This window comes from Dama dama, chromosome 15 (assembly GCF_033118175.1).
Source record: "Dama dama isolate Ldn47 chromosome 15, ASM3311817v1, whole genome shotgun sequence".
NCBI lineage: Eukaryota > Metazoa > Chordata > Mammalia > Artiodactyla > Cervidae > Dama > Dama dama.
Window position 1 is genome coordinate 21520933 of NC_083695.1, and position 25730 is coordinate 21546662.

At 41.7% G+C, this 25730-nt stretch overlaps 1 protein-coding gene across 4 annotated transcripts in view; it reads left to right on the top strand.

Annotated features, from left to right (window-relative positions):
• ARID5B (AT-rich interaction domain 5B) overlaps positions 1–25730 on the top strand; it is a 188465-nt gene that overhangs the window by 123868 nt on the left and 38867 nt on the right. Inside the window, exons 1-3 of one of the 4 annotated variants that reach the window (XM_061161606.1) lie at positions 17844–18003; positions 19437–19549; positions 23372–23431. In XM_061161606.1, the coding sequence (XP_061017589.1) occupies positions 18000–18003; positions 19437–19549; positions 23372–23431 (177 nt within the window). In that variant the 5' untranslated portion in view covers positions 17844–17999. Of the gene's footprint in view, positions 1–17843; positions 18004–19436; positions 19550–23371; positions 23432–25730 lie in introns of those variants that run through there. The other 3 variants (XM_061161604.1, XM_061161608.1, XM_061161605.1) reach the window with 3 other exon arrangements.

Consider the following 25730-nt stretch of genomic DNA (forward strand, 5'->3'; position numbering starts at 1 on the left):
AGTTTGCCCTTAGGACTGCATCCTGATAGAAAAGTATTTTTCTGCATTTAATATCCAACAAAAGAAAGAGATCACCTTACCACAAGTTCTCCCCTTGTTTAGCTGAGACATTTGACTCGATTTATACACGTCTACATCTCTGTAGCTTGATCATGACATTGGAATGTCAAAAATAATAAAAGAGAGGGGAAAACAGTATGAAGTGAAATCTACGCTTACTGGTAAGAAACATAAAGCATTTGGCATCAACAGAAAGCTTTAGTCTTTGATGTGGAAAATAGAAGAGTTCTTGCTGTTTCCATTTGGGTCAGAGAAAGAGATGATGGCTCTATGATAAGTTTAGTGGGTTCTAAAGCTAGATGTAATAATTGAAGAGTCACAAGTTGTCCTGCCCTGAGAACATGCAAGTGTGAAATACATACGTCAGGAAAAATGTAATCAGTGAGGAACCACACAACAGGAAAAGCAGAAAATATTTAATAAGACAAGTCCCAATTATCCTATGAGTGAGACCTTGTTATGAGATGAAGCTACATATATGTGTGAGTTGGAGGTTGATGACAGATGATAGAAGAGACAGAAAAGTATGGATGAGTAATTTTTGGTGAATCTTCCTTTTTTAATTTATTTTTTATTGAAGTATAATTGAATTACAGTATTGTCTTAACTGTTGCACAGCAAAGTGATTCAGTTGTACATATATCTGTATGTATGTATGTGTGTGTATATATATTCTTTTCTATTATGGTTTATCACAGGATATTGAATAAATGGCAACCCACTCCAGTATTCTTGCCTAGAAAATCCCATGAAAGGAGAAGCCTGGTAGGCTATAGTCAGTCCGTGGGGTCGCAAAGAGCCAGACATGACTGAGCGACTTCACTTTCACTCTCCCTGTGCTATACACTATGACCTTGTTGTTTACCCATTCTATATATACCAATTTTGATGGATCTTCTTACCTCCATACATACAGAAGCCAACAACCTGCAGTGTCCCTATTCTGGACAGCAACCTGAGGAGGAAATGTTTTATTTTAGCTATGGCAGTGTCCTCAGTTTTAAACAATTTTTTTCCCCCGTTTTCAAAAATGTTCACACGATTAATGCCTCTTGCATGTATTCAACAAAAGTTGCCTAGCAACCATCAAGAAGCATTTTTGGAGCGCAAAGGGTCTAAAAATGAATGAAGAGCAAAAACAGTTTGTTGCAGCTGAAATGACCAGGTTTCTGATACCAGGTTCAAAGCAGATCCCCCAGGAATCAGGCTAGACATCCCTTAAGAGTAACAAGATCTGATCTGGCATCCTTAGAGACCCCCTGAAATATCCTGTTCATATTGATCACATACAAAGAGGGAATGTGTAAGATACAGGAGGAACCTCTAAGTATACTTGATCCACTTCTCTGCCTTCAGGCCGGCTGCCTCCTGCCTAATCCCATGTGGATGGGGTTTTGGAAAACACTTAAGAAGAAGGACTATAACACCTCCTCTGGGTAACCCATTTTGGAATCTTGCAGCCTTTGGATTGAGACCACTAGGTAAAGAACATGGGTTAATCCAGGAATTAACCTCTTCTCTTCAGGTTACTGATTTACCATAGTCATATGTTATTCTAAATGAAAACAACCTATGGGATCTTCTATATCAGAGGTCACAAATGCAGGTGCCCAGAGGTGTCAGCAGAGAACCTAGAGGGAGAAGGGTAGTGGGGCTTATGAGAAATCAGGAAGCAGTAGATACCCATGCTCTGCCTAAAGGAGCAGCTGGTTTTCAGCTCCAGTCTTTTATTATGTTGTAGGAATAAAAGCCCAGAGTTGTCAGATCTCTTCAACTCTTTAAGAAGAGCCAGGCATATCAATTTATATGTGAAAAATCTCATGATTTTCAATTGATGACAAATAATTTTTTTTTAAATCTACAAACTAAATAAACTAGGATACCAGGCAGATTTGGTCTATGAACCAGCCTCATTTAATGAAACTGTCATGTTATATAGATGAGGGAACTGAGGGAGGCCTGGTGAGTGAGGATTCAAATTTAATGAATACGTGAACTCCTTAAAGTGAGGAACTGTGCTATTTTATCCCCAGCTGGACTAGCACAGTTTCAGGCTTGTGATGGCAACTCCACAAGTATTTATTGAATCAACAAATGTTAGATCTTAGAAGCTAAACCAGGACTTGGGTTGGCCAGTAAGAAATCAGGACCTTACATACTTTTTATTAAATGACTTTATTTTCTTTCTAAGTGACCTTCATTAACTTCTATTTAGATAGAACTTGCTCTTTTGCCATACTGAGGCTTGTTTAAAGTGGCATTTGATTAACAAGAATGTTCTAGTGAAAATGTCAGAGGAAAAGCTCTGGATTCTATCTGGAGTTCAACCTTCCCATAGATCTGTGTATACTGGGACTCTTACAAACAATAGGTTTTCTTGGCCTATCATATTCAATTCCATTCAAATATTTGTCTATTTATTGAGCTCCTACAACGTGCAGAGGCCTCTGTATGGTGATTTCAAGACATAGGGGACTCAGGGGACCTGGGAGGGATCAGGCTTCAATGACAATTTAGAGAATGAAGATTCTTGGCATAGTCTCTCTTTTTATTTATTTTTTAAAACATTTTTTATTGGCGTATACTTGCTTTACAAGTTGTGTTAGTTTCTGCTGTGCAGCGCAGTGAATCAGCCACATGTAAACATGCATTCCCCTCTTCCTTGAATTTCTTTCCCATTTAGGTTCATAGAGAACTGAGTAGAGTTCTCTGAGCTATATAGTAGGTTCTCATTACTTATCTATTTTATACATAGTATCAATAGAGTATTATGTCAATCCTAATCTCCCAATTTCTCTCTTTTTAAAAAAAAAAAATTTGGTCCTATTTAGGCAGCACTTGGCTGTGTGGCAATTTCCTTTCTTCACTTTTTGTCCTGAGATTTAATCTTGCCCAAAACATAGAATCAGTTATCACCAAGACATCCTCTCTTTTAACAACCTCTGATTATTGTCTCTGTGTTGGAAGACTCAGCCAGAGTGGACAACATTCAGCCTGCATGGAGGTATACCAGATGCCGAGTGATCCTCCATTGTGTTTGTTCTTTCTTCTTGGGTTCTATAAGGTGCTTACCTCTATGCCAAGGGTTCAAGTGTTTCCACCGTGTCAATAACACACCCACTAGAGACCTACTGGCCTCCTGAAATGCTTGATGTGTTACTTCCATGTGTCTTAGCATGTAATAGTAATAATAATGAAGTCCACCATTTATTAGTGTTTTCTAAATACCAGATAATGTACTAGTCATGTTGTCTCATTTTATCTCATTCATAGTCTTTCTCAGTCATAATTGTTCAATCCTTTTTTTCGGATAAATGGGCAAATTCAACCCCAGAGAGAGATGGACTTGCCCAGGGTCATACAGTTGCTTAGTTTGTGAATTTTATGAAGAACTATCTGCCCTCAAAGCCTCTGCCTTCTTAACTTCCTTATGAAACTTGGGGATCCAGCAACAGTTTTAACAGCTTAACCAGCCTTCTGTGAAAGGTATACTTTTTTTTTTTTTTTAAAAAGCCAACTCTAAGGGATACTTTAAACAAAGTGAATGATTTTGAATGAGACTGTGTTTAATTTCAGAACAGTGTCCTTTGCTGGCAAAGATAATCATATGTAATGCCATCTTGCAACCTCTCTGCGTGTGTGTGATTTCATAAAACTGGTGTAGCAGTTTATTATGATAAAATTAGTAGCACATAGAACAAACCCGGGACCCAAGCCAGATGAAATAGACAATGAGTAGTTATATAAGGTTTTGGAAGCACATGTAGTAGAACACAAGCTCACTGTATTTTCTTCTCAATTGTCTGCTGTTTGTTAATGTTTCCTTTTCAACATGATTGCATCTCAGTTTAATAGCACTTGCCATCTCAGGCTTTATGGTGCCAGGCCTGACATAGTTACATCCCCTTTGTGCTAAAAATATTGCATGTATATATTCAACCGCAACCCGACATGTTTAGCTAATGGGTTACTCAAGGAGCTATGCGCTTATATAATTAAGTGATGTATGTAATTTTGTGTTAACACATTTGCAATGTGTGTTTCCCTGGTGATTGCAATACTTTATTCCGTGTAAAGTGTGACATTTTAATTCCCGCCGAACAATTTCCTACCTTGATTTGCCTTGTTTTTGTGGCAAGGGATTATTTTGCAATCAAGATAAAAGCATTATTTATGAAATTTCTAGGCTATCCCATTACTGGGAACTTTTAACTGCAGATCAATCTCCTATTTTATTGATCCTTGTTAAAAATCTTTATTAGAATTTAAATTTGATCTCTACATTATAGATTTGCTGAGACTTTGGCCTGCAGGAGCACTTTTTTTTTAAGGCAGCTTTGCAGGAATGGGGTTTTCTTAAAAACTAGTTCTCACCAGACAGTGTGCCATCTTCCCCAGAGAACTTTCTCTTCCATGTTGCTCTCTTTCACCCTGTTTAGGTTCTCTAGCAGAGCCAGCATCATCCTGTGGGCTTGGAGGGTCTTGGCAAAACAAGTCAGATTTATATATTTTCACAGACAAGGCAAGTCTCTGTTAAGCTTTTAAGTGGTTGACAATAGCTGGGTCTCAAAGTTACACAGTGGGAATTAAAATGTGAATGCATATTTCCCCCATATTAATGGCCACTGTGACCAAGGGAAGGTGCTACAGACAGAAAGGTGAACAGCCCAGCCACCTCCCCCTCTTCAGAAATATTTCTTTTCTCTCATGGAATCAGCAGTCAGTGCAATTTAATAAACATTTACTAGACCCTCACTAAGTATCATACACTGCTTTAAAATATGATCATGAACTGTTCTGTAAATGTTTATTGAGCACCTACTATGATGCTGCTGTTGTGACTAAGACTGATGTCATCTCTCTAGTCTGGTGAGGCAGAGACCCACAGATGATTTTGGTACAGGGTGCCAGGTGCTGGGATAGAAGCATACTTGATCTAGAAGTTACAGACAAAGAAATCTTCCCACAGCAGGAGACGTGGAAAATAAGTGTTTTAGGGGATGCAATTCCCAATGCAAGTCTAGGGGAACAAGTACAAGTCGGGGCAGGAAGGACAGAGGTGAAGAAGGAAGAGTATTGTTGTCAGAGCTCGGGCACACAGGTGTGGAGCCACGTGAAGAGCCTGGAACCTCTAGGGCATTTGTTACCACTGGAAGGTAACGAGGATGCTCCGAGGCAAGGTAGGCAGTGGTTCATGTCTCCCGCAGGTCTTGAATTCCCAAAGTCTTTGCTCACATGAGGAGGCCCCTGGGCTTGCTTTCAGCCCAGCCCAGCAAAAGCAAGCAGGTGGCAGGCGCTGACGCCAAATGCCGAGTATTGCCCTGCTGGCTTCACAAGCGTTTTCCTTTAAGTCCCTCCCATTTGGGTCTGAGCAAACAGCTGGGAGTGTGGTGCGCAGAAGCCCCGCCAGAGGACCCACGGTTGCATGCTCCAAGTGAGCTTTCTCAGTTGTGTGTTTTGGCATTCGAACACAGCGGGAATGTCCTTGTCAGCTCCCATTTGACTTTATTAATTGCAGTTCCTTGGAAAGTGTGTTTTAGTTACGTGGTCTTGGGATGACAGAGCTCACCCTGCAGAGAGACCCAGGAGGAGGTGTTCGGGGCCCGTTGCAAAGCCATCTGCTGCCAAGGCACCGCTGCTGGTCCCTTGCAGCCAACAGACATGGGTGTCTGTCATGCTCTGCCGCTGGCTGTGTGACTGTGGGAAGTTTGCAGTCTCTGGGCCTCTTTTTCCTGACAAGTAGAATACGGATTTGGACTCGATGGTGTCCGAGGTTCACCTTATGCTGGAATTTCACCATTCTTTAAATTAGTCATGAACAATCCTGCCGCCATCACAGCTCCTAGCAGTGATCTTTGGTTCCAGATCCACTAGAAAACCCACAGGCCATTTTCTGCACTTCACGTCTTCTCTGGCTCTATATTTTAGAAGGCTGTCTACACTAGCACTCAGAGCTAGGTTTTAACTTTTTAAGATGCAGAGGGAATTGCTGAGCTTCCGAATATTTCTGGAAGACACGGCGGTCTGGCTCAGCAATCCGCTTCGTGAGCGGTGTCACCGGAGGCTGTCACCAGCAGGGCCATTTGTTTCCAGGCCCCGCCCCCCGCCCCTCCCCCCGCCCCGGCCCCGCCCCTCCCCCCGCCCCCCGCCCCTCCCCCCTGCCCCCCCCCCCCCCGCCCCCACTTCCCAGAGCCCTGAGGCTGAGGTTAATAATGTCAAAAGAATGTTTTAAAATTGCTCTTCTGTTGATTCCAAAGGGTCAGAGCCCTCACGTGGTTAGAGTCCTGGGCTAAGAGTCAAATTCTAAATTTAATTCTAGCCTCTGTGAATGTCTTCGTGCCTCACTCTCTCAACATTAAGTGATGTTTCAGTTTTCTCATCTGCAAAATAGGCCTAAGATCCCTTGCTCCACAGAAATATTTGCAGACAGCTTTGTGGTACACAAGGATTGGCATTATATTGGGGCAGAATATCATTTTTCATCCCATAATGGGACTGAAACAAAAGCCCTTTTGAGTATGCACCTTGTGTAAACTTAGCATGCTTAAATGCTGATGAATTTCAGAGGTCAGCAAACACCACCCCCTTTCTTCATTATATTTTTTAAAGCTAAACAAGGCTAACTAGGGAATTCATTTTGGAATAAAAAGACATGAAAGAAAGGGTATTTCAGCTTGCACAATAGTACAAAGAAGAACAAGAATCATCATGTTTGCTAAAGAACTCACAGCTGTTTAATTTTGTAGTAAAATTACTTTAAAAACTTTGCAAATTCAAAGACAAAACCAAACAACTGTTGTTGCAACACTGAATTTCCACGTGTAAGTAGAAAAGCCAAGTTAAGATTAATCTGCCCCTAAAATCACATTAAAAATACAGAACGTTTTTGTTAATGCTGGTTGGAGGAGCGGCTTTTATCTGAAGAGAAGAGACATAAAAGAGGGAAATGGTACGTTTACTGGTAATAAGATGAAAAATAGTTTATGTTCTCATGTACTTTGCCCCCAGCTTTTTCTTAAGCTGCTCAGTCTGTTTTAATACCAGGTTTGTTTGCTTTTTGGGGATGGGCCTGTTAGGCAGGAAATTGTTGAAAGGCCTACAGCAGAATTTTTATTTAAATGGTGTTTTTAAAAATTAAAATTAAATACCAAATCGAGTAACCGATGATTAAATTTGGAGTTCAGATTTTTATAAAATTTTATTTTTAGATGATAAGTTCTAAACCTGTACTTGTTCCGTAAATTCCAAGTTTCCATATGTTGCCCATTGTCAGAAACAAATAAACTGTTCCTCATTTAAAAAGAAAAAAAGTGGTTTTCTTCCATATTAGGGAATTATTCAGGCTTCTTTCCTTGGTTCCTATAATTCCAAGCCAGTTGGAACATCAGTCTATTTTTGGTTATGAAGAAACTTTTAAAATGTAGGCCTGAATTTTTTTAAGGTTCTAAATCTCATAAAAATCAATTTACCACATATGTAACAGTTATGGTTGTAAATATAGTGAAGTCACTGTATTCTAGAAAGACTGATTTCTAATTTCCATATTAGCCCCTCCCCACATCCTCCTTCCCTCTCCACATAGGAGGGCTGCTAAATGTAAATTCTGAAACATATAAAACAACATAAGGTTGTGATTTGTGACTGTTTCTGTGGAGGCTGAATGTTCTTACCTGAATTTGATTAAACTCTCTAGTTAGTTTCTGGGTTTTTATGGTTTTCCCACCACATCACATAGATTGACCACAAGAGGGCAACCGAGAGTTTCCTTTCAGCTAACAAAGCCAGAAATGGTTTTAATATCAGCTAAGTGTTTTAACTTGCTAAGGATTTATTTCCCCGCCTTCCAATTGCCACACATGCAGCCTCCGAGTTTCCACTAACAGTGAATAATAATCCAAATAAAGTTCTTCTGAGGGAAAATATAGACAGACTGGTCCAGACAAGAGCTTTTGCCCAAATAAGGATTCCTTGTGTGGAGACCCCACGTGTTAGATAACCATCGACTCACAGTTGGTCATGAGTTAATAATGTTGGATGCTGAAATATGTATACCATGTGCTATAAAAGAGTTTGGAGGGTAAAGACAAATACTGCTACAGTTAGATATCAGAGACATACCAGAGGTGTGCAGACTGCTTCTCTAGATGTAAGTTGAACCTTCCAAATAATTTCATAAAAATTATTGTTACAAGTATTAGACAGTGGAATGAATAATTGTCATTACACATTTTGTTGATGTTGTGGAGATTTTAGCCTGAATCTCTCTGCATGCCATTGCCTTAAATGCTAGGTCAACTCTTGCCTTCTAAGAAAAGAAAATATTTCCTAACTTTATTTCCACTGCTACCATTGCCGTTTTTATTTTTATAATGAGAACCCTAAAAAGGGGGTGGGGAAATTCTATAAAAGAACCCAGGCAGGTGTGTAACCCTTTGATTGGCATGTTTTATTTGGAGAACTCTGTTTCTCCCTAGGTCCATTTCTGTGTCCCTGCTACCACAGGATCAAAAGAGGAGGAGAGGGAGGGGACAGGCTTTAAATTCAGCAACTGTAACAAGTTATTTGGGAGGAGGAGACATAGGCCAGCCCTCTTCTCAGGGTGATGCCCCCTGGTCTTTTGGCTGCTAAGATTGGGAAAAGAATGCATCTTCTCTCCTGTCCCCTAGAGTTCAAACCTTTTTGTCCTATCAACTTCTCTGGGCTTATCGGAGCTCCAGTCCTCAACAAACAACTTCTCTTTGTGTCATACGAAGCTCTGGGACTTCAAGTACCTTGGGAGAGTGATGAAGGCCATGCCCTTGCCTTTGGGCCTGAATGTATCTGACCTCTCTACTTGCTGGCAGATGAAAACTCCAAAAAGAAAAACACATCTAGACCATGAACTTACTCACCAATTTGTGATGGAGAAGCTTTTACTTTCCAGTGAGTCAAAATCACTCAAAATCTGTTTTCTCTTACTCAGTTTGCAAATGACTTACCTTATGCCCAGCTCATGCTGGCAGCAGGGAAGAATAGTAAGTAAAATTAAAAATTAGCTCTTTTTCTCACTTTCTTCCCCTTCCCCCACTCTCTCACCCCCCAAATCTGATGTCAAAGCTTAAAATTTGCTTTGGCATCTTAGTTAAGGAAGTTAATGAAATAACATCTTCATCAGGGCCATTTAGTTACTTTGAGTCAATGATTACCAGATTTGAATTTTACAAAGGAGACATTTCAGGTTTGGCAAAATGTTCAGATACTAACATCTATGCATGACTACCCTCCAAAACAGTGAATAAAAGTCTAGTTTGTACTGAAACTTTGAATCATGATTTTTGCTTATTATTTTAGCTTCAGATGTTAATCTTATTCTGCCTGCTTTTTAAGACACATTTGTAAGGACCTATCTATAATAGTAACACTGGACTGTTGACTAAACCAGCATCGCCCAAGAGAAAGATAATGCAAGTCATATGTAACTTAAAATTTCCCAGTAACCACATTTTAAAGGGTAAAAAGAAACAGGTAGAGTTAATTTTTTTTAATGTAATGCAGTATATCCAAAATATTTTAATATATAATCAGTATAACATGTTAGTAATGGCCTATTTTATATTTTTTGTATATTCTTGGAAACTCAGTGTGTATTTTATACTTACAGCACATCTCAATTCGGACTAGATGTCTTAGGTGCTCAAGAGCCCCATGTGGAAAGTGGTTGCCGTATTGGACAGAGCAACTCTAAACAGTCCTAGAAACGTTTTAGCTTTCACTGAAATAAGTGGGATAACTCCTAACATCTTCCGTGTGTTCTCCATGTTCAGTCCTAGAAACGTTTTAGCTTTCACTGAAATAAGTGGGATAACTCCTAACATCTTCCGTGTGTTCTCCATGTTCACTGTGAGATTTCTATGGGTATCTTTACGCTTTTCCCTGCTATGTGACGTCCTCTCACTCCCAGGAGCTGAGCTCCCTAGCTGACCCCACCGGGTTATAACGAGCTGACCTTGTTTAATATACCACCAGGCACTGTGGATCTTATTGCCGCTTCTCCACACACACCCCAGGCCCTTTCTCCTCACACCACTTGGCTGCAACACATACTATTCTCTGCCACCTGCGGGTTCCAAAAAATGACAAACAGGAATAGTAATCTTTTTGCTTCTAAGTAAGAGACTGTCTTGCTTGTTTTTCACTTTCTTTTTGGCTGCACCCTGTGGCATGCAGAATCTTAGTTCTGCCACCAGGAACTGAACCTGGGCCCTCGGCAGTTAAAGCACCGAGTCCTCCAGGGAATTCTCGGAAACTATCCTACTTCTTGTGGCTTCCCAGCTGGCACAGTGGTAAAGAATCTGCCTGACAATGGAGGAGACATAGGAGATGTGGGTTCAATCCCTGGGTTGGGAAGATCCCCTGGAGAAGGAAATCACAACCCACTCCAGTAATCTTGCCTGCGAAATTCCATGGACAGAGGAGGTTGGCATGCTGCATTCCGTGGGGTTGCAAAGACTCGGACACGACTTAGTGACTGAGAGCACACACATCTACTTCTTAAATTATTCTTTCTGAGTGATAGAAAAACATGAAGAGAGTGAAAAACCCTCTTTCAGCACAAATTCCTTTGGGGATTTTTTAAAAGAAATTGGGAAACTATTATGTGAAGATCTTTTACTTTTCCTATGTGTATGTGTTTGAAAAAGTGAAAAGCCTATACTATATTAGTCCAAGTCTATAACAAGTTAAAGATCTCCATGTTAATCCACACACACATACGCACACACGCACAGTCTCTTTTACTTATTTCCAAGTGGGGAATGTTTTCTTTAGAGATGTAGCAAATCAATTACCCTTAATATTGAACATGGACTATCTCATTTCTAAACCTGGAGAAATGGCTGAACCAGAAAGTTCTGTTTACATATGAGTTTAAGAACTGTTTTGATATTTACTGCTCCTTGCAAGATTATTCAATACAAAAATGTAGCTTTCACTTCTGTGCTGTCACATACGATAGTAACTCCATAGAACGTATCAATCATGGAGTAGAATAAGCAGGTTTATTGATTGTAAAAAAAAGAAAGAAAAGAAAAATAGACAAAAATTAACTCTCTATGCTTAAGAGGTCTTTATAAAATTCATAAATTATAGCCATCAAAATGTCTTTTAAAAGCATTTCCAGAGTGAATCTTTAAATAGCCTAAAACAAAGCACTAGTATCTTAATATTCTATTGATATTACAGATAATCATATAGACTTAAATCTGTCTTAAATCTTAAGACTTAAATCATATAGATAATCATAAAGACTTAAATCTGTGTATATTGAATAGTTATCAAAAAATGCAAGCATGAGTTATTTCAGATTCTTAAGAAAGCAGATACAGTGAGCAGTGAGACAACACATTTGTTCTAAGTGTAGTAGTTGTGATGCAGGTTTTTTCCCTCAACATCCAGCATGATCTTCCCTTTTAACTGAGGAGCCGGGGGTTTGGAATTGGCTGGTGGGTACCAGGCATCTGGGGAAATGAATAGCAGGAGAAATGAGTTGCAAGGTAGATGTGAAACTGACATTTGAGCCACTGTGCTATTTAAGTGTCTGGTTGTTAGTTTTGCTGGGTTTGTGACTTCATGACAAGACTTTACAGCTGGGGGAGGAGACGGGACCCTTTGTGTGCTGTCTGAGCACCTAGAGAACTCCACCTCCTTTAGATCTTAAGGACCAAGCTAGGCCCTCAGGTATCCACTCTGCCCCGATGTATCTTTACAAAATATTTGGAATTCCAGTCTTTCCACAGGCTCCTAATATCATGGTGTGTAGACTCCATTACCCCAAAGATGAATAACTGTTTGCAGAGCGACTATGAGCCACCGCCTCCATCCCCTTGCAGGTCCTGAAGGGGCTTTTTCATCTGAGATGGTCCCCCTGGCGGAATCTGTGGGTCGCCAGACAGACCAAAGTTTGAGGGGTCTGGCACTGATTTCAGTCACCTTCCCTTTTCCAGAATTCTCTCCATAAAGAGTCAATCCTCTGAAGACCCAGAATCTCTCCTCACTCTCCACCTTGATTTAGCTCCTAGATTTTCCCCACCAAAGTGACGGTGAAAAGCGACTATAATCCCTTTCTTCTTTGCCCAGTGCCCTCTTAGACAAGCCTATCATACCTATCATAGACCTCCAGAATGCTTCTAACATTCCTTTAGAATTCCCTGCATCATTTTGGAATAATATATAGATAACATTTGGCCACTTAAATCCTGTCTCCCCCCTCAAGACACAGAGAGGAAGTAGAGATCTGCCAATCACTGGTGGTAAAACCTGACTGAAAAAGAGGTTTGCTCCTGCATTAATGGCAAGAATGCACAGGGTCACATGGTTTCAGACCAATTAGCAATACAGATGAGCTAGCAAGTCAAGTTCCATTTATAGGCTGGGGGAAGGGGAGAAGTAAAATAATCTGCGTTGTTAAGTGTTTCTGAGAAATGGAGACCTCCAGGGCAGAGAGAAGGCGGATCAGGAAATAGCTATGCAAATCACATGCCTATGAAATTACTAAAACTTTGATCAGAGGCATTAACAATTGCTCCAGCATTCACAAGTATGAAACAAGGAGTGAGTGAGGCAGGGCAGGTTGGGACGGCATTACGGAAGTGTTTGCTTACATGGTTTGTTGGGCAGTCAATGAAGTCTACGGCCGTTTTGGACTTAAGTTACCTGAGCAGTCCAGGTATGACAAATGCAACAATACATTCCACTCTCATTAGTGACTCTTAGGGACCTCAATGACAAAGAGCCAAAGTGCCTGGACCTCATATAAAGCCTGCTTCATTTTTTTTTTTCCTTTCCCATCCTCTTTCTAATAACACTTCTGCTTACCCTTCCACAGGTGGTAGGAGAGGACCTGGATTCTGTGAGAGTGTAGTTCATTGGAAATGCTAAATTGTAGTTAGTAGGCACTGTGGTTCAAGCAACATGAAGGTATGGCTTGGGCTGAAGCAAACCTGGAAACTCAAAGTGGCCGTGACATCCAGGGTAGCGAGTGTGACCATTTCCCTGGGGCACACCCCCTCGGCCCCTGTTCAGGGCTGTCTGGTCTGGGTGTCATTTGAGAGTTGAGGGCATTTGAGGCTGGCTCTGGCCTCAGTTCACAACTCTGCTGCTGCTAAGTTGCTACAATTATGTCCAACTCTTTGCGACCCTGTGGACTGTAGTCTGCCAGTCTCCTCTCTCCATGGGATTCTCCAGGCAAGAATACTGGATGGTTGCCATGCCCTCCTCCAGGGGATCTTCCCGACCCAGGGATCGGACCCAAGTCTCCTGCATTGGCAACGGGTTCTTTACCACTAGTGTCACCGGGGAAACTCCTCACAACTCTGGACTCATCTTATTAATGCCTTTATTTGAGAAAAAAAAAATTACTCTTAAAAAGGAAACTGTCAGAAAAATTATAGGACATGATAACACTCTTGCAGCTTTTTTTCTTTTTAAATTTTGTTTAAATCGTGCCTATTGCTTTGAAGTCATCATTTAAGCCAGAAAGTCCCCCGGGATGGAGTTGTGCTTGCTAACGGCCTGATGTGTTCGCATCTCAGACAGCACAGTTGCTTCTCAAACATTTCTGTTGAGTGTGGAAAATTATTTATAGACCAACAGAATAAAAGTAAACTTGCATGATCTTAAATCCATATAAATAATTAATGCTTTGTGAATTCACGGAGCCAACCAATTATCAGACACAGAGTCCCAGCGGCTACAGTTTTCTGGCCCTGCTCTGTGAGGTATGGAGTGGGGAGTATATGGAATGTAACTGTGGATTTGAAACAGAATTTCAGGGAATCATTTATGAATTTAAAAGCAAAAATGTTGGCTTTAAGTTAAAGCCAACATGAGAGCTGAGAGCTTCTGTTTTTCTTTTCTTTTTTCCCTAGTATTTGAAAACTGAAATTCTGTGAGAGATTATCTGTGAAATGCCTTTCTTTTATTACACCCATAAATTTCAGGAGTGGCTTTGATCAAGCTTTCTGCCGTTGTTGGTTTCTAAATCTTTTACTCATATGTTAATAACTTTAAAAACACTCATCCTATTTTTGTTGTAGTGAAAGAGGAAGTTTCTAAATAGTCAAAAGGGAAATGTTGAAAATAGAACACAATAAATGATAACTAAATTAGGGTAGGTCCCCCCGCCCCCAGAAAGAGCAATGCTCCATGCTGAAACTTGCCGGAGTATTTTGAGATTATTGTCTATAAAGAAAATGTACCAAAGAATTGAGATGCTCAGAGGAAAGGCATTAAAGAAATGCAAAGTATTATCAGTAATGCACACTATACATAGAACAATGTTTGCCAGTCCTATTTTAATACTTCAGGCTGTGGAGTTTAGTTTTCTGACTTGTGTTTAGTGTTTAAAACACACACACACACACAACTTGCAAATCAAATGAGTTTATGCTCTGCCAGCTTCCTCTAGACATTGACCCTGGGGGTCAAACTCTTAGGAAAATGATGCCTGGTTTTCCATTCCCCTAATTCCAGTCCCTACCAACGAGCAAGTCCTATCTCTGAGTGGAAGCTCACAGAGAATTTCTCGAGAGACTATGTAGCTCCGTTGGCAACAAAATCCTCTCTGCAAAACGAGAAGAAAGAGTTGTTAACTGATGAGTCAATCCAGCTTTTATAGCAGTTTATCTTCGTGGTATTTCCAAGAGCATAAATGTTATAAAAAAAGAGACGGTCATGACAGGAAGAACACAGTAGGAAAAACAACAGAAACGTTTAAGCCAAAAGCAATTTACTTTGCCAGTAACTGGTTACATTTCCTTTGTTTTATTATTATTATTGCAATATGAAAGTTTCCCACACCTGTACTGCCTGACACATAACTTGTCAGAACCCACAGTGAAGTAAATACATAAATGAGTGCCTGCAACTCTGAGCTTCTAGAGTCTTAAAGGGAAAAAAAAAAAAAGCATGTTTTGCTCTACTGTCAAAAAAAAAAAAAAAAAGACTGATTCATTAATAGTTGAAGGAGTATTTTTAAAAAGGCAATAAACAAAACACATGGGTTAAATGTCAGAGTAGCCTGGAGCACTAGCAGTAGCCGATTTCTCCTGGGATTAACACCTATAGAAATAGTGGTGACTTCACAATGGTGAATACTTGTTAATTTCATGGCACTGAGTAAGAGGAACAGATGGGCAGTCAGAGAAAGATTTTTTTTTTTAAAAAAAACCATAGACATCATTCACTGATCAGGCAGAAGAGTCGTTGATGGCACACTGCAAGGGGGTAATGTCCTTGGTGATCTTAAGCTTCATTGGAACTCTGCGGCTTTGGTGCAAGTCTCATCACCTGCTGCTCGGGATGGGGACCCTGTGCCCACCAGCAGGGCTGTAGGATGCTGTCTGGTGCCCGAAATGGGCTATAGCGCCTAGTGCTATGTGCTATTTGAGAGTGTTTTCATTTGGGGGTAGCTCCCTGGAGTCTGCCAGCCCGTTAAGAATGTAAACACGTCGTTATAAGACACAGCAAGTGTGTGTGTTAAGGGAAGTTCCTGAAAGCAGGGGCTCTGGATAAAGTCAGTTGCCTGGGTGGGAAGCTTTCTACTACCAGTAACCAGTGGTATGACCTAAGACAAAATAATTTCTATCTCAGTTACCTGGTCTGTAAAATGGGGATAATAATAATAATCGTGCCTTACTGTGGGCTTGTTTTGAGTTTTAAATGAGTTGTTGTATGCAAAGCTCTGACTGGCAAGAAAAAATGCTCTGTAAGCATCAGTTATTATTATTATTAATAATATTTGTGGATAATATTGAAAACATTCATGCAAAGAGCACTGATTGAACTCTATGAATGAGCCAGGCCGGGGTTGGCCTGTGGGTGTATACTATACACACGTCAAAGTAGCTGTGCATTTATTGCTTCATGCTCTGTGTTTTTTAAAGTAGAACTGACTAGAACCAGCTATGCTGTCAGTACATGTATTCTCTACCAAGAATTGTTTTCTTGGTAGAGACTGGCCTCCTCTAAAGCAGCTGGAGCTGATGTGATTCTGGAGTTATAGGATTTGGGTTCTCTCAGTAAGTCTGTGGCCCTTAGCTGTCAAGCAGAGGGCAGGTGTAGGTTGGTCCAGGGCAGCTGAGAAGAGGTGGGCTATTTCTTTTATAAAAGTCAAAGTCCAGAGCAAGCCCGTCCCTGACCACCACCATGCTATAAAGCATTTATTTTCATTCACCCACTTAGCAAATAATTTAGTTTCTGTGACCCTGTAGGGAAAAAAAAAAAGTAATTTGGGGACAAGAATATTTGCTGTCCCCAAAAGCCAGCCCGGCAGTCCCAAGCTTCACCTCAGGTCTTGTGGATCTAAAAACTCTCTTAATTGTATGGTGGAGGCTCTTACCCCATATGGAGTCCCGCACGCTTCCCCCAGTACTTTTAACATCTGGTGTTCGGTTTATTTGCTCATTGCATGTGGGACAAAATCATGGCCCCACTGAGATGTCAGACACAATTACCCTAAGCAGGAACCAAAGGCTCATCTCCCACTGTGGGAGAGCTCATCTCCTACCGTAAATTCCTGTCACTAGTGTTTGCTCCCAGAGCTCACAGGTGAGCAGGAATTTCCAGGTGCCCAATGTGATGGGTATTCACGCGATCAAGTTGGCGGGCCTAGCTCTTGACACCAAGGGCATATATGTGGGCATCTTTGTTTGTAGCAGTCACTTGATTATTCAACAATGTATTAGGCATTACTGCCCCTGGGTGGGTACTGGAGCAGAGAGCGATGAATTGGACATGGTCCTGCCATTGAGGACTCTCCAACTCAGTATAAGAATAAGCCAGCTAAAGTACAAATAACACAATGATACCTTCCATACGAAAAAGTCAGAAAAGGAGCTCAGAGGTGAGACTAACAGAGGTATTCAAATTTGATACTTAAGGGGTTGGTGGGATTTACCTAACCATACCTGAAATATCAGTGCACTTGCCTTCTGAGGAACAAAAGGCTTTTTCTCTTGATCAGATTCTACTTAGAGCTTCAGTTTGTGTGAGCAGACTATTAGGTACTAAATATGTAATTCTCAGAATTTGCTGGGGACGGGCATGTGCCTCTCTGGGTTCTAAGAGCAGCTCAAAGAATGGAGAAAATAGACCCGATTTGGGGATGACTTATTGTCAGTTCCCGGAACCTCTGCCTTTATTTAAAACAGCCTGTTCAATGCGAGTTCTCTCTGTCTAAAAGGCCTTTGGGATTTGAAAGCTTTTCTGGAAATAAATGCCTTTTAGGTTTAAATGCTTTTTGCCAAAATTGTTAGGAAGGAAAGATCATAGTAACAAGTCTTAGAACAGAGGCAGTGTTGTTTTCTTCTTTTTAATGAAATGCCCCAGACCTACCTCAAGTTCTGTCGGTTTCTGTCAGCTCTCTGCTGGGCTATTATTTTGATAAGGGACTTGAAAGTACATCCTTCCTTCACCGTCATTAAAGTCTTAGCACTTGGGTCAGTTGTGGAAACACTTCTGTGCTACACTGAGATTCCTCAAATCAAAATAGTCCCCACCCTGGCTCCAGGCAGAGGACCTCATCAGTTCATGGAAGGTGGCATCGGGCTCTGACAGGAGCAGGAGGTCAGGAGCCACAAAACAGGCTGGATGAAGTCACCCACCCCATTCGGGGAGGTGGAGAGAGGCGAGCCCTGCCTGCCAGTCTGGCAACTCCAGCCAAGTCCTCGGAGCTCATCCCACACACCCCGTGCTAGTCACTGCTGTGTGTTTACATGAGTAATGGAGCTGCCGGGGGAGGGGAGTTGTAAGCAGAGCGCTGAGCCTCGCAGCTCGCATTCGGAGGGAAGCTGACATCCACACCAAGTCGAGTGGAGACTCCCAGGGACGTGGGGCCGGGGAGCAGTCACATGCTGTAGCTTTCATGAGCACAGACATCATCAAGCAGATGTTTGCCGACTGGAATGGGTAATCGCTGCTTTCTCTTTGCTTGATTTTCTGTTTGTGAGTTTGTATCCCTTTGGTAATGCCAGGGTCGCTTTCTGAGATGGGCTTTCAGACAGACATTGTGGAGAGCAGATTTGGGAAGCGGGGAGTCTGAGTCCCGAAGCCACTTTTGAAACTTTTGCTTAATTTGAAAGGCAGCTCTGCTTTATTGTGCTTTGTCAACAGCAAGACTGTTATCCACAGTAGAAAATCAAATTAGTGGAATTAATTGTGTTTGTAAGATGAGTATCATGTATAGTGTCCTAAAACCACTGGCTAACTGCATGACATAAGTAAGATTAACAACAATTAAGAGGGTTGGAGTTGTTCAGATTTCGCATGGCCATAATCATACCTTAAAGCAATAAAAAAAAAAAAGTGTGGTACCTTGAAAGGGCCTAAAGAAATTGCTTGGGGGTGTAACTGGTTAGTTTGAAATTCTTCAAGGGCTAGTCGGTTAGTTGGTTTGTTTTAATTTTGCTTGACTGGGTAATTGATGAAGTTAAATGTGAAAACTGATGCCGGAGAGTCATAGCAGCATTCAATAAACAGCAGCCTTTTTCTTTTTTTCTCCTTCTTTTATGGATCTTAAAGGGATTCAACCTCAGCATCCAAGATGAAATATAACTTTGATTTGTGTCTTGTCTGTGGCTTTTAAAAAGTATAATCTCCACGGAATCAGGCTAACTCCAGTATGATCCTTGGAAGTTATTTTAAATAACCCTCAAGATCTCCATTATATATATATATATATATATATATATATATATATATATATATATATATAGAAAAGAAAAAGAGCGTACTGACTTAAATGTACCTGCCAGGTTCGCTGAGATCTGAAACATGCTGTTTGCAATATTGTTAGTAAATACATTTAGTAATATTTTTCAGATTATTGTGAATGCCTCTGTCTACAGCTCTCCCTTATTTGTATCATACTTTGAGAAAATGCTTACCTTTCCACTTTTGAAGAGAGAGGTTTTCAAATGTTACATTACTATGATGCCATAATGGGCTGGCATATCACTTGGGTTTCTGAAAACAAGATACAAAACAAAACACACAGAATGAGCCTGGCTCAGGGCTGTCTCAAGCCCAGTGTATTTCTTGTGTAACAACAGGGAAGCGCGTTTTCCTTATCATCGTTCTTTAAAGCCGAGGGCTTCATTTTATTTACAGTAATTAGGCATGTTCCAGTGTAACAGGTTAGCTTTGGGAAACATGTCCAGAAGTGCAGAGGCTATGTAGACGCAGCCCTTCAGAGAGGGACGTCTGAAAGGAGGCTTGGCTACCGCAGATGTGTACATTTCTCGGAACAATTAGAGGGTGCCGCTAGAGTGAGTGTCTCAGTTTTTAATAAGAAAACCCACGCAAATGAAAATGCCTCTCAATTGTTCTCCATTTGTTTTCAGCGCCAAATCTTAAAGGCAGACCACGCAAAAAGAAGCCATGCCCACAGAGAAGAGACTCTTTCAGTGGTGGTAAAGATCCCAACAACAATTCCGATGGCAAATCCGTTGCCAAGGTACAGTCATTTGGCTCCCCAGTATTCGTTGGTATTCGTTTTTGCTGCATCTTTTTATTTTTCCCTTTTTCTCTCTGCGCCTGTGTCTTGGTGGCAGTTTTCAATGCAGAATCTGACTTTGGTATTCACAGCCCTCTGCTGTGACTGTTCCCGCCACCCCCCTCCCCCGGCGGGGGTTGGGGGGAGCTGGGGGAGGGGGCAGTGCAGGCATTTTGATTAGTCAACAGAAAGACTTCCCACCTCCCGGCTTGGCGGGTTGGGTAAAGGACAGATGATTAAGCGCCCACGTCATTGAGGCTGAGATTTCATAGTAGGTGACACAATGACATAGTTTACTCTGCTGGTATCAAAAATAGACTGGATGAACCATCCTCTTTCTGAATGTATTCATCTAAATATGCTTCAGAGATGAAAACTGGATGGAATTAGAAATGGCTAGAATGAATCTTTTTTTCAAGTTATTTTTTTTCCAAATCGCCTCTAATTGACCTTAGGATTAAAGACACGTAGCCCAGTCCTTACATGTATACATATACTTGTATACAGATTTATATGTTTTTAAAGATCATTTGTAATGCAGAATGGAAGTCCAAATTCTAGACTCTCTTTCAGGACCTGGGGCCGTTTTGCCTTAGCATTCTTAGGAATCTTGAAAGTGCATGCCTGAAGAATTTAGCACCGTGAAGGGTGAAGTGTCACTTCATATTTTCAGGCTTATCTTTTTTGCTTTTGTGGGCCTGGATCGTATTTCCATGATTCCGTTTACGGGGTGTTTGCGTTTACGTGTTGTTTCTGTGCCAAAGACAGCAATAGCCCCTTTAGGACCTGAATTGAAGCCCAGAATTCAACTGACACCACATTTCCAGATCCAAGGACTAAACTTATGAAAATGGGAACATTTTTAGTGAATCTAGAAGACCCTGATGTGGAAAACCATGACTTCAGCTCTATGTTGGCAGTCGACTGTTTTTCTGCCATGCCCTCCACTTCTCTTCCAGTGTAAAGAAGCAAATCACAGACATTCACATTCTGTATCTTATCTTCAAGCATGACTTTCGTCAGGAAGTTCTGAGGACTTTCAAAATTGCAAAGGGTTAAAAAGATCACATAGTAGAAATGTATATTTTCTGGCTAAAAACAAATCTGTTTTTGCCTAAAGTTATTTTTGTTCTATTCCTTTGACCTTCTGCGAGTGAGTCCATGTGGATACCGAGGGTGACATTTTCTGGCAATTTGGACATCTTGGCCCTACAACTACCTATCCAGGACTTTGGCTTCTGTGATCTTGAAGGATGTCAGCAGGAACAGTTTATTCCCTATGATGTGGCTTGCAAGATACTGCAGGATGGAGCGGAGAGAGATCATAGCCCTCAGCAGAGCTTGTACGGACAACGTCTCCTGTTGGAGCCCTGCCCCATACCTCTAAGGTGATGTCATGTGTTTATCCCAGCATGTTCTGCACCTGAGCCCAGCAGCATGAAGCTCCTTCTCGAGTCATTTGCAGCCACCACCACAGTATGCCTCTGGGAGTTTTATAGAACTCATACAATTGACCTGAAAGAACAGTACCTCTCCTTCCATGGAAGGCAGCTCAGGACTCATACTGGGACCCATAAAACTGAGGAGAACTGGAGACTGTATTTGCTGCTCACCTCCTTCTTAGGAGGAATGGTAGTCTAGCCTGGGTTTTCTAAGTGATCCTTTCTACCTGCTCTGCACCAGCACTGCCATTCAGCATCCTTACAAGGAGGTGGATCACCCTTCCATCACAGATGTCAGTGGTGAGTGGAAGAACGTCACTCTGTCCTCAGCTCCCAGGGATCAGTCTGAATGCCTTGCTCTTCTTGGGAGTCTTGGATTACAGTCCTGCCTTGGCTGCTTCCACTGGGTCTGGAAAGACCACTTCACCTAGAAGAGAGAGACTGGTAGCTATGAAGTATGGCAGGCTTCTATTGTCACTGACAAATGGATGCAAAGTCCCTGCAGAATAAACAAGCCACATCTGGGGCCAGGACAACCATGCAAAAGGCTTGTGTGTCTTAGAGTGGTCTCTTCTCAGGAAATACTACAGGAGAGGTTACAAGCCTGTGACTATCTGATCACTTGCTGAACTGGAAGCAACATTTGCAGGTGACAGTTGGGCTTTTTAACAAAGACCTGTGTGGCTGTTTTTTTCAGAAGTGCTTCAAACAGACCACTTCTAACTATGGATAAGTACCAGCTTTCTGCAGCTCCATGCAGCAAAGCGCTCTTAGAGTAAGAGCCCACTCAGTTTGTTGTCTGCATGACTGGAAAAGCAGATCAGGTTAATTTGCCTGTCGCCATCCAGAGTTTGCCCTCTTTCAGTGAGACCATGGAAACTAGCTTTGCAAGACTCTGTTTTCCAGGGGACAGAGAATGTCATGGCTTTACAATGACAGCCTCATGGAGAAGAGGCTACCAGTTCTCTGAAGATGACAAGAACATGTCCTACCCAAATCCAGGTCTGGGGCAAAAAACTTATTCACATGGTGACTTATATAAGAGAAGTCTTCTTAGCCTGGCTGTCAAATGAAAGGCCTCCGCTGATACAAGACAAATGACTTTTCACATCCTGTAAGCACTTTGCAATGGCCAGAAGTACACAACAGGTGGCTTACATTCTAAAAGGACCGTTGGAAAGGGAAACTGCAGTATGTTCTTTCATTGAAATCACAAACATACTTTCACTATTTCACAAATGTGATGCTTTCATTATTTTCAGTATTTTTCATCCCATTTGGTCCTAAGAACTTACCCCGGGGATTATCCTTCTTGCTTTCCTGAGGAAGAAAATGAGGATTTCCAAGGAAGTTAGTGACCAAATAGAAATTAGACTCTCGTTCCTTTCCTGCTGGTTCAGCACATCCTGCTGCCTCGGTTGAAGGCTGGATTAGTTACAACTCAATCCAGTGAAAGGATGTGGTTAATATCAAATAGGTGGTGGTTCACTGCAAATGTTAAATGTGGATCCTTTAATTAGCACTTCCTCAATCACTTTGGAAACCCCAAAGCTCTTAGTGAACTCGACAAGTGTAAGGCGCTCAGGTCAGGAAAAACAGACTATAGTAATTACCTGTTACCATCAAAAGGTTGGGCTTTCTTGAGGTCACCATGAAGACTAGCTCCCATGTAATATTTCAGTAGCTTAATATGCTGAGGAAGTTTCCAGTAAGTGTGAAGAATTGTACAAAGGAACTTGACTTGGTCCTACCCAGAAACAGAATTATCCTCTAGAGGGCTCATGTATGTTGAGAAAGGCATGCAGTTAGTCTATGAAGAGAAACTACTGTTTTTATCTTAGGAATCCCCTAGACCCAAGAAGGAGCTCCTTGAGGCTTAGGTGCAACTCAGAAGGTAGCGGCCAGGCTACACCTGGAGCTTTTGCTGCCGTCAGGGGCTCCGGTGGCTTTGGGCTGGGTTCCGTGTGCTCCGCATGCTTCCTTTTGTTCCTGGTTGTTTCTGCATGGCAGAGGCAGCTCCCTAGATACTGAGGGGCAAAGCTTATACTCCCTTAACTTGTGGCCTATTATCACTGCAGACTTAAGAGTCAACCTGATTTTATATGCAAAGCTGACATCAACTGCTGTTTTTAAAGGGTTTAGAGTGAGGAGATCTGAGTTCTAGACTCCAAGTTCTACCTGACACTAGCCACACGCCAAAATACATCACCTCGCTGAGCTTCAGTTTCCTCCTCTGTAAAATGGGACTCGGATCCTTGTATGAAGCCCACAGCACTGTTCCCAGCTCACTGTGGCTGCTGCATTCACACTGATTTCCTTCCCTTTGCTCTACACACAACAGAAGGAATGGAGCCCTTTACACTCTGGAAACCACCTAGCTTTATCTTCTACTTCTCACTTGGTAAATCACTTTTCTAAGCTATAGGTTTTGTAATGCTTAGTAGTAAGACACACTTTTTAATTTGAAGTATGTTTTGACTCACTGGAAAAGACCCTGATGCTGGGAAAGATTGAAGGCAGGAGGAGAAGAAGGCGACAGAGGATGAGATGGTTGGATGGCATCATCGACTCAATAGACAGGAGTTTGAACAAACTCTAAGAGATAGTGAAGGACAGGGAAGACTGGTGTGCTGTAGTCCATGGGGTTGCAAAGAGTCAGACATGACTGAGAAACTGAACAATAACAACATTTTGACTATCAATTTGATATTTTTATGAGAGCCAGTAAAAGATAGTGTTTAAAACCATAAGTCCTTGAGTGAGACTGCCATTCTGTGCCCTGCTGAGTCACTTTAGTCGTGTCTGACTCTTTGCAACCCCATGGACTGTAGCCCACCAGGCTCCTCTGTCCATGGGATTCTCCAGGCAAGAATACCAGAGTAAGTTGAGACTACTAGGGTTCAAATCCCTAACTCACTACTTACTAACCTGAATGCTGGACGTGATCCTATGGTCTTGGGCATGTTACTCTTCCTCTCGTACCTCAGTTTCCCCATCCTCTGATAGGAGGGTAATAACCTGCCCCGTTAGGGTCATGAGCATGAAAGGAGATAACACCAAAACAGGGCTTATAATAGAGCCGGACTACACAGTAAGCACTCAGAAAAAGCCAGGAAGCAATACAGATTAGAACTGGAGTGATTTTTATGATTTCAAAGAGCTGTTAAATTATAGATTTCATCAGAACTTTAGACTCAACAATCTAAACTTTGGCAATGAAAAATGATGACAACATAAAGTTTCCCAGGATGCTCGCCTTAATCTAATGTTACAAAGTACTAAAGTTTGAAAATAACTGTAAATAGAAATCCTACATGGGAAAATGTTTTCATCCCATTTCCACTGCTCTTTAAAAATGAGAATCTTATCTAGAGGCCTGGTTGAATGAGTTGTGCAGGAAGTTTTATTTCTTTATTTTTTTCAGGACCCGTCTAGATATTAAACTGGTGTGTTCATGTGAGAGAATGAGCAATAAAGAAAACCCTTGTAGGGGAGATGTTTCCCTTTAATAAATAAGCATAGCCTTTTATGTTCTTAGTGCTTGCAAAGGAGAATCTGAATGGAAAGACAGAGAGGGGTCAGGAATCTGAAATGGAAAACCTTGTCGACTCTGTGGGACATGTTAATTCACCACATTTCCCAGGCACCCGTCCTCTCCTCGCCGATGTTAGGTCGGGAGATGTAAAGAATATTGGAACCTACTCGTTCCCCGTGGGCACACTTGAACTTGAAGCTTGACCCTTTGTACTTCCCCCTTTGACAGTTAAAACAGTTCAGCACCTTAGCGTATTATTTAACAACCATCAAAGGCCTCTTGTAGAACATGGCAGTGAGGTGGGAACGTGGGGTTAGCTGCTCCATGTGGCCCATTTACCACCATTTATTTTTTAATTCTGAAGCTTTTCACTTACTCCTCCTGGGTTTTTACTTGACCTCTACTTTTCCCTTTGTGGCCACTTAACATCTACGAGATTTTCAGAGCTGACTGAAAAGCTAGGCACCCTCGTTAAAGAGTGGGGTGTCTGGTTTCCTATTGAGGGTGTGTCTGGGCATCATGCTCGGGTGACGGATGGCAGAGACTTTGCTGGTGCTCCCGACATCAGCCAGCATTGGCCTGTTTTTCCAGGTTTCTGGGAAGAGTTGCAACAAGATCAGTTTACTATGAAGAAATGCACTTGCCTTTCATCTTGATCCAAAGTTGCAGAACCTGGGACTCTTACTAAGAATGCAGGGTTCCTTCCATGATGACGGTAACCACTGGCCCCTTAGGAAAATAAAGTGTATAAAGAGACAGGAGAGTGGTCCCAGTAGATGTAAACACTGTTTCTGGTTTCACATCAACATGCTGGTAAGGAGTCTAAAAGAGGCTGGCATAGTTTGGCACACCATGGCCCACTGGCCACCTGTTTCTATAAATAAGATGTTATTGGAACACAGTCTCATCCGTTTGTTTACATATTATGTGTGATGGCTCTCGTGTCTAGCATTGAGTAGCTGTGACCAAGGTTATGGTACCCCCAAAGCCTACCACAATTTCCGACCCTTCTCAGAAATTTACCATCCGTGGTCTGTGATGCTCTAGGAGCTATTTCAGGGCCAGGATAGTTTCCTGGTTTCCCCCCCTTCCCACTCAGTGGACAATGTCTCTAGCTATGTCCCTGTAGGAATCCCAGAGCTGTGCTGGATTTGACGTGGCCTTT